We start from the raw sequence: 10,324 nt of genomic DNA, 5'->3' as shown, positions 1-10,324 counted from the left end.
AAAAAAAAAAAAAAAGCCCAGAAAGCAACGCGAAAAATTCTTTTGGTTGCTTAGCAACGAGAAGCACTATCTTTTCCATCTTGTCATTCATTCAGTTTCTTTATGGTTGTTATAAATTATTTCCCCTTCTATGGCGAGGTAATTTGGCATATTTTTAAACCATCGCCAGATATATAAATCCTTATTGCGACCTAATTTACAACCCATTTTTCTCAAAATTTTGTCTACCCCCCCTATTTTAAGGGTCAGGATTCCAAATATGTAAAAAAAAATACATGTTTATTCAGAGAAAGTACGTTTTTGTGTCTGATTTCGTAACTTAATTAATAGTTAGCACTAATTAATTAGCATATTTGAGGTCACCCCCAAGAACCATTAAGATTGACACTTAAATCGTGAAAATCCGATCATTAGAACAAAAGTTATTCAGGGTGATATCTTTTTTTTTTTTTTGCGGACTGTACCCCCACATATTTAACAAAAATTAAATTAAAGTTATATGTCTAGAAAAGAATTATTTAAAGGAATAAAAATAATTATAGTAATCTAACGAATAATTGTTGAGAACTGGGAAGGTTAAAACCTATTAATTTTCCGGATGAAACAAAGACAAATGGAAATTTAAAAATCCTCTTCAAGGATTATCTAGTTTTGATGTCTTTTTTTTTTTCTTTTTTTTTTGTCAAAACTCTCCTTCTTCAATATTAATTTGTCAGAATCTGTAAAAGTTTTTTTTCTAATTTTACTATGAAGTTGCTGTATCTAATGTAAATACTTTTCAACTACATTTCAAGAAAATAACTCCAAAAATTGTGCCAAATTCGGCGTTTTAAAACTCAATTTATAACCGAATCTAACTTTCATGCAGGCTTGAAAGTGTGTAAGTGAATCAAAACTCCAATAAATTACTAAGCTTAGACCAAGATAACGCCATTCAAGAATTATTATTAAGCCGGCCAGGTGGTCGAGTGGTTAGCGTGCCTGACTGCGAAGCCAATGGCTGCATGTTTGAACCCTGCGCAGGGCATGGATGTTTATGTGTGATGTGTGAATGTTGACCCCCCTATGAACGGGTATCTGAGGCAGTGTTGTGTGGGTAACGTTGCTCATCTCCTTGACTTAGGTCACAACGTGTTCACCAGGCAACGCAATATGAACAAAACTTTCACCTTCCATGGCGAGAATGATTAATTCAGTGCCTGCCGTTTAAACAAAAGAAAGATATATTCATGGATTGGTTTTGCAATTGTTTGTGAACGCTGAATTGTAGTATGTACGTATGTAATTGTTGTATGTATGAATTGTTGTTGGATGCTGAAATGTTGATTGTTGTGCATGCCATGAATTGTTTTGTATGTTTTTCAGTTGTCAGACTATCGATGTTTCGCATCGTTTACAAGAAGCTTACATTTTATTTCACTCATATTTCAGAAAAATTAAAGTAAATTGTTAAAAAAAAAATTTTAATTTATTTGAATAATATTGATTTATTACATATTCTCATATGGTGAATAAAAATCTCTCAATTAAATTAAATAATTTTATAATATTTTTTGCTCCTTGCGTTGATTTTGTTAAAACTTGTTCGAATTCAGATAAATATTCTCATTGTGCTGGGGATATGTTTGATCAATAATTTTTTTATAGAAACATTGTACGTATGTATCCTTGTATATTCATCCATTGTATATACCTATGATAAGGTTCTTAGTTTATTTTTTATCGAAAAAAATAACTTAAGTGACTCTTATGTATATCATATCTTACTGTAATTATAAATGTTATTGTTATTAAAGAACAAAAATGGTGTCTTCTACATGGCACTAAGAAGAATAAAAGAAAATTTTTGGCGTAGTCAAACACCTAGATTTATATGAGTTGTAAATGTCGTTTCTCTACACCACTTGGGTGTAATTTTAACTCAAATTTATTTTTCAGATTTAATTGCATTAAAAGGAAAAAAAATAAAAGTGCATTTTCAGTAACACAAAATTTTTAAATAATTTCGTCAAGTTTAAATATTTTACTCAATTTTACAGAAATTGCTTATAAATCCTTTTTAACAGTTCTTATTGAATACAATCGCAAAAACTTCAGAAGTACTACAAATAAATACTACAAATTATGCATAATTTTGATTAAAATTATATAAAAAAATAATTCATAAGATGCGACAGATTTGTTTCCAAACTGTAAGCAGTTCAAACAGTGACCGCAGTGACATAAGCACAGCGTGTATGGCAAACCATTGCAACGAAAACTTTTTGATATGCTTTTTAATAGCAATATTTCTGATGTAGTTTTTTTTTAGATATTTAAATCAACAGAAACAAAAAATATCCCTTTATGTAACACAGAATTATGATACCAAAACTAAAGGATTTATTTATATATAAAACAGCTTTGATTGAAAATCTCACAGGCTCCTTCCTTAGATTGTGTTGTACATCCTACAGCTGATTAATGTAAACAAGATCTTTAGAAAAATTATTCCTTCACTCATATTTATCTTCCTCGCTTGTAGGAGGAACAGGTGATCCTGATGATTTGTAAATTTTGTAAAAACAATTAATAGCACAAAGAGAAACAGTTTTTTTTCCACTGATTAGAACATAATCTTTTTTGGCAGAAACTGGACAACGTCAATTCATGATGCCTTAGTATGTCATATTAATGGAATGAGATCTTAAGCATACATTCATCGTGTTTAAAGTTAATAATTAAAGTTCCCCTTGTTGGAACATAGATGGATCATTAATAAAATCATAAGCATTTGTTACAACTCTATTCGTTGTATACCAGATGGCTTGATGATTAAAATATATATATATATATATATATATTGCTTGATAAAGAACCTCCTGTGTATCAAGTAATGTGCTGATTTGGAAAATTTTAAAGGAAAAAAGTTATGAATTTTGCAATCTGACATTTGTAATAGATTCCCAGATAAATAGTGATGGTTGAGATGTTGCGAATTTTTGTAAAAAAATTTATTATAATATTTCAAATACGTTAGAAATTTCTATGGTATAATAATAATAATAATAATAATGATTGCTCATTTTATTTTAAGTCTAAATGGCACCTTCAATGAAATAAATTGTTTTACGATTATTAACTATTCTTTTTAATATAAACATTAAATAAAAATAAACATTCGTAAAATATAAAATCAGATTACATAAAAGATATCAAAGTCAATTTCGCTTAGTTTCTTTAGAGAGATAGAAATATTTACATTAATAAATGTTTATTTTTATGCAAAATCTGAAATGCATTGGTGCAAAAAACTTCATATTTATTTATTAGCAGCAATAAAATACTCTTTTTCTCAGTGTATTTATGAATAGCAAATTTTATCCGATATAATAACATTGTAGATAATGTTTTATTATAAACATGTAAGAAATAGAAAATTTCCTCTACAATAAAATAAATTTTTTCACCAGATTCTTATTTGAAAAACATATTTGCTTGGCTAAAACTTTTAAAGTATCTTTAAAGTGTACATTTTGAAGTGTTACTTTAACCTCGAGCAAAATGTTACTTTTCAAATATTTTTGAGAACATTCTGTTTTTTAGATAACAAGAATTATTAAATTATATTGTATCCTAAACATCATATGTGCCGGAGTTGACAAACGGAAAGTGTTATTAAATCCATATATAATATACATTTAATAACACTTTAATATATATATATATANAACACACATGCACTAAAAAGAACACTAGTGCCACCATATCCCACGTATAAATATTTCCCATATGATACTATTAAGATCTATTAGAGGAAATAAACTAATTTTTTTGAAATCTAACAATATATATATATATATAACATTCATAATATTGTACACAGTCTAAGCTATTTCTCAATTGCTAAATTTTTATACAATTTATTCAATTAGTATATTTAATTTTGAAACAGACTTTAAAGTCATAATATCCGGAATGAATTAAGAAACGCAAAATGAACGTCTAGGTATGTCTTTTTCTTCCAACAATAGAGGTAAATGTTTTTAAAAAAATAATAATCTTACCACAATCACAATATTGACGCGTAAAACAATCTACATAAGAAGAACCCATAGCTATAATCGCCTGTTCACGTGCTTTTTTCATAATATCTCCGAAGTCAAATCCATTGCAATAGGCAACTGATGAAACCATAATGTAAATTAGATTGTATCTGCAAAACATTTCCATGACGAATTCCACACCAATTTGTATACCCCTCCAATGTGTTTGACCAAATTGATTCTGAAAGCTTTTTTTGCTCCAAACATCGTTTAAAAAGGGTCTTCTCATCATATCTGTCATTGAAATAAACAGCTGGTACTGAATAAGCAAATTATTACAATATGAATTAAATAAATCAAATTTAAAATTACAAAGAGGTTCTCCTGAAGCGTGAGTACAAAATATAACTCATTGAGGAAGCATTTCTATAGGAAACATTTCTATAGGAAAAATTTCTATACAGAGTGTATAAGTAGGGCAGTGTTTTCCAAAATGTGGTACGGTTTAGCGGGGGCACGCGTTATTATGCGAAATATCTTGCAACAAATTAAAATTTCAAAAACTTTTATTTAAAAACGAAACTAGATATGAAAATTTACGATTACGTATTTTTCTATTGGCTATTTTGTGCAGAGTTAGCAGTTGATAATTAGTGGTGTCAACAGCCAGTTGTGATTTTTAACTTTTGTAAAAAAAATTTATAATAAAAATTACATTCATTTTTAATAAGTGCTACGTATCGTTACGAAAAATTTAGATAAGGATACACAAAGGTCATGAGTTTGGGAAACAATAACAAGCGTATTAAAAACGGAAAAAAATTTGAAAAACTTCCGGTGTATTTCTCCGCTTATGTTATGCTTTCATTGCGATGAGGCTTAATATTCTAGAAAGTTTTATTTTTGTGATTCATGTTTAAATTTGCTCGTAATTTTACAATTCAAAAGAGTTTTCTGTAACAAATTCCAACAGGTCGTGAGACTAAAACAAATTTAACAAAATTAATATTACAGCATAAATAAAGTTTAAGGCTAGCAATGTTTTGAGTGTTTTACTTTATTTGGTTATATTCGGAGGCTTCCGAATTTATTTATAGTTCGTTTCATTAAAAGTTAGATGGAAAAAAACGTGCTATGTTGAAAACACCGCAAATATAATAATATTGGAGGGTGCGTAACATTTTTTTGGTCAAAAAATAATTTTTACATACAATAATATTAACTGTAAAATCACCAAATCATTGTAAATATATAAATATTACTGCGAAAATTACGGTATAAAATTTTAGGATAAAAATGGTTTACGAGAAAATGGATTTTACGGATGCATTTAGAGGGCCAAAACTTTTTACCGTAATCTGATGTAGAAATTTTTACAGTGTAGAGCTCAGAACAGCAATGAAAAAGGTTAAGAAAGTGTGACAACTCTTAAGGATCCGTGTTTAAGCAAAAGATACTTTTTTCTAATTTTCTATTTCTTGAACACTAAACCATACTAGCACTTAATATATACCTATTTCTACCATAGCCCGTCAAATGACCCAACTTTATGTTTCTTAATTGAATGTATGAAATATGGATGTTGGGAAGGAAATAAACTAAAAAGTTTTATCATAATTAAACAAAATTGTATATTGCCAATTTTTATGTATTACGGACACAAAGAATAAGAGCAAGAATTTTTTACATATACAGGGTGTTTCCATTGTGTATTTTCCGTAAACATATTTCTTCAAATTATTATTATTTCTATAATTTTTATAATTCTTATGTAATTATGAGAATATATAAGAATTTTAATTCTTCAAATTATTCTTATAATTAGCATTATTTCTTCTAAGAACTTGAGCTGTCTTGATTGTTTCGACATTTTTCTGGGTAAAAACTCACAGTTAGTGAGAAATGAAGTAAAGATATCAAAATAAAATACAAACTATTTACCAAAACATTTAATTTTTGCCAATGCTACAAAATACCAATGTAACCTTACAGTGTACCTTACACAAAATACCAATGTAACCTTACAGTGTACCTTACACAAAATACCAATGTAAAATTTTAGGTACTTTCTTGAAATTTGAATTCACAGTTATTCTGATTGAACTAACTATGCCACAGTGTTTGCAGAAATGTGCAACTAATCGAATGTAATACGTTTAACACGCATTACATCGCAATTTCTGATCCAATAACCTTATGAAGCAATAAATTGTTCTCCGGTCAAATGACAGATTGTGATAAAAATAGGTATACGACAAGTATTATTCGAAACAAACAAAATACAAAAAAATAATAATGGAGTATTAACGTATATAATTGTTAGAAAAAAGTCATGAAGTCAAATGTGCAAAAACGATAAGTTGATAAGCGCATTCTCGATGCAAAAGCTCTTAAACGGTCATTTGACCTGTTATAGTAAGTTCAGTGTTAAATCCTAGTTCCATCTGCCTTTAGCTTTACACTGCCAACCATTTATACTATAAGGATTAAGAGCTGCTTAATTGCCCAAGGCCGGAAGTGTTATCATATGTTGCTCGGGGACATTCTTTTTATAGATTTGATGTTCGTGTACACTTGAAAGGACTTTATTGCCTTAAAATGGTGAATTTTGCGTTATTATTGACTTATAATGTTATTATTATTGACTTAAAATGTCTTAATTTTTATTATAATTTTATTGCTTTTTGATAATAATGATGTTCAAATAGATCCCGAAATTACAGTTTTCTAGAAATGACTTAGTGGTCGATTTGTCGATTTAGCAAAGTTGGACACCACATCATTACGATAAAACAGTTGCTTTAGAGCTAATTTGAAAAACATTAAAGCATTTTTATATTACTATTTTTATATACAAGAACAAAAATAGAAACAAACGGACAAATATATTTCGATTGTACGGGACCACAATTTCCGTAACGGTAACCGACAAAGTCATTTATGTTAAAGTCACTCAAACTGTAAAAAACTTTCGTGTATATCAACTCTAAAAATGGTGGCAATCACCTAAATAAGTCGAAGGTAAATATTATAAAATTATTAAAACAATCGGCAGATTTATGTAAATCTTCTGATTTAAGAACGGAAAACATGCAAGCATTTTATAATTTCTTATGTGTTGTCAAATCAATCCAATAAGAAGATTGATATCGCATGGTTAATAATTAACCCCAATCAATATTTCATCCATCAGGAAAAAAGGATTGAAAGTTACTTTCTTCTAAGTTATCTGTACACCTTATCTTCTTAGTTTTATGGACCTTACGAACTCTATTTAAAATGACACTATTGTATGAGATGGCGACAATCCATATTCCCAATTCCAATCTGAACATGAGGTAAGATAAAAAGTTGACTCCATTGCGGAACCCTGATAATTAAATGACCAATCAAAGTATTGTTCATTTATTAATGAAAATAAAAGCGTTTAAACTTTTGTAGTTAGTTACCCGAATTGTGTGCTTAATTACACGAACCTTCAGACCTATACCTGAGAGAACGACGCTTCTATACCAGGCGAAGACACTCTTTCATTTCTTCATTCAAATATATGGTATCTATTTATTTTAAATACATATTTATGTATTTAAAATCATTTTTAATGTAATATATTTAATTATAACTTTTTAATAAGATTTAAAAAAGGTTTTGTTTTCTAAAGAAAAATAAACAAACAAGAAATGATTTAAATTTTTCTTTGAAAAAAACCTACTTCTCTTTTGTAGTTAAAGTCTAATATATAAAAAAAAGCTTTAAAATTCTTTAAAGAAAAAATGTAAATAAATTATTTTAATGAATAAATAATTGAAGAAGAATGTTTTATTAAAATAATAAATATTTTTAAAAAATAAAGTATAGAATTTTGTAAAATTTTTCTTTAAGTAAAGTTATTTCTATTTTTATTTAAGTAAAAGTTTTGACTTTAAAAGCAATTTAATTTCTTTATAATCATTACGTTTAAAAAAAACTTCTATTTAGCTAGCGAAAAGAAGAAGAAAAATAATTTAAAATTAATAGATAAATTTTTAAATAAATACTTATTTAAAAAAATTTTTAATTATACATACTTCAATAAAATATAACACATTTTTCTGTACTAAAAAATGAAAATTTAAAAAGTGCTGGGGTGGGTCACTTTTCTCTCATAAGCCGACATAAGTCTATACCATTTGGTCAAGCCTGAACATCCTTAATGAGATTTTTTCTTAGTTTTATAAATAAATGAACTACAACATTAAGTTGTCATTACTTGGCCAAAGAACCGCTGTGGTGGCAAATTTATATTCAACCCTATTTTTTAGAGAATGTTCATTAAATTAAAATTCATTTCGTTCTTATTGTAGTTTAACAGATGTGCACTTACTTCCCCTGACAGTACTATATTAAGGTAGCAGCAAAATTTTACTAAGTTTCTGTTAAACATGCTTCAAAAATTATAAAGTGTATGGTTGGTTCTAAAAAGCCTCATAATCTAAGAATAGTTATGTACAACAACTCTCGACTACTTTTCTAGTTTTGTTTCCCATCTTAATCCTCCATTTTTCGTCGATGTTTCTCCATTTTACGCTTCAAATCATGATATCATAATGTTTCAATATAAATGGGAATTTTAAAAATGTATTAAAAGTGTAATCGTGTTTTTTTTCATTAAACATTATATTCGCAATCATACCAGTCTTGTTGTTAATTCCATTTGCCTTTTTGTACTGTGGTTTTACAGATTTAAATAGTGTTTTTTTTTCAATTAAATAATTGCTTGTGATTCTTGATGTATATAATTTTATTTCTGAATTACAAATATTATATGACTGCTGGTATGATTGCGAATATAATGTTTTTTCTCATTAAACATTATATTCGCAATCATACCAGTCTTGTTGTTAATTCCATTTGCCTTTTTGTACTGTGGTTTTACAGATTTAAATAGTGTTTTTTTTTTCAATTAAATAATTGTTTGTGATTCTTGATGTATATAATTTTATTTCCGAATAACAAATATTATAACAAAATACACTTATAAAGAACAAAAAAAAAATTATTTTATTAAGTTTTTTCTGATTTCAAAATTTATTCACTTCTGCTGCCGCTCATTTCTCAAGACAGTAAAACGTATTTGAATTATAAAATTTAACATAAAGATTATATTTTTAAACGGAAAAAAAGATTATGATAAAATAACTGTATTGTATGGTAATTACATTTCTGTTTAAAATGACGTAATACTTGTTACAAAAATACAAAATATATGATATTTATAGCATTTATTTAATAAGTTCTCCTTTCATATGATAACAGTTCGCAAGAAATTCTGAAGTTCTTATTTTCACACATTTAATAAAAATAATAAACTGAAAAGGTAAACTTTACCGAATACATGGTATTTATGCCATGCTATAAAGTATCATGATGAAATTACAAAAGTTTTTCGCATTTACCAAATTTTTTCACACATTATAAAATTATATTTTATTGCTAAATTTACTAAAGTGATTCGATGAAAAAATAACTTTTTTGCTTCCCGTTAGGGCCAGAAGTAAGGCAATTATCTTCATATTCCAGTAGTTTTACCCATACTTTTTTCTCAGATTTATTTATTATTATTTGCTCAAAAATATTAAAAAATAAATTTCGGAAGAAAATTACAAGTTTTTTTAAGAATTTAATCGAGAAGTAATTAAGATAAAATGCTCCAGGTGTTTTGACAAAATCGATGCCTGGAAGTTATAGAAGGTTTAAACTCTTTGATTAATTTATTTTCCATGCAAATTTCTCTTAAACACAATTGCAATTGCCCATTTCAAAGTATAGTAAGCTATTTTTATGCTAGCATACACATTTAATAAATTTAAATTAAAGTATAACACATGATCTTTTGGTCAAAAAGTTACAAACGTATTACACCACATGTTTTAAAAGCATTTGAAAAGACGTAAATATTGCACATAAAAAAATTTTACTAGAAAAATGCTTCCCCTAAAATTAAATTTGTTTGTGCAAATAAAGTTTTTAAGGAAATAATACCAGAATCAAAATGAAATTGCAAATGTTTAAGAAAAATTTAAATACAATAGGAAAAGAGAAAAAAATGAAGAAAAAAAAACATATTTAAAAAGTATAATTAAAGATATTAATTAAATACAAATTGTTATTAAGTTTAATTCCTTCGCTATTTTCCACATTGTTAATGATTTATTGTAGAATAAATAACCTATCTTATAATATTAATTTTTTTAGTATTTTAGAAATGCGATTCTGCTTAAATCGAACTTTCATCAAAAATTTTGGAAAAATATATATTA

The 10,324-nt window shown here is 27.1% G+C and overlaps 1 protein-coding gene across 1 annotated transcript in view; it reads right to left on the bottom strand.

Annotated features, from left to right (window-relative positions):
* The window catches only part of LOC107441616 (uncharacterized), a 10,367-nt gene extending 6,041 nt beyond the window's left edge, over positions 1 to 4,326 (bottom strand). Inside the window, exon 1 of the mRNA XM_071185790.1 lies at positions 4,047 to 4,326. Coding sequence (XP_071041891.1) covers positions 4,047 to 4,326 — 280 coding nt within the window. The remainder of the gene's footprint in view (positions 1 to 4,046) is intronic.
* Between the last annotated feature and the right edge of the window lie 5,998 nt (positions 4,327 to 10,324).

Source organism: Parasteatoda tepidariorum, chromosome 9 (assembly GCF_043381705.1).
Source record: "Parasteatoda tepidariorum isolate YZ-2023 chromosome 9, CAS_Ptep_4.0, whole genome shotgun sequence".
NCBI classification, from domain to species: domain Eukaryota; kingdom Metazoa; phylum Arthropoda; class Arachnida; order Araneae; family Theridiidae; genus Parasteatoda; species Parasteatoda tepidariorum.
The sequence above is the reverse complement of the archived record's forward strand: the minus strand, read 5'-3'. Positions and strand labels throughout refer to the sequence as shown.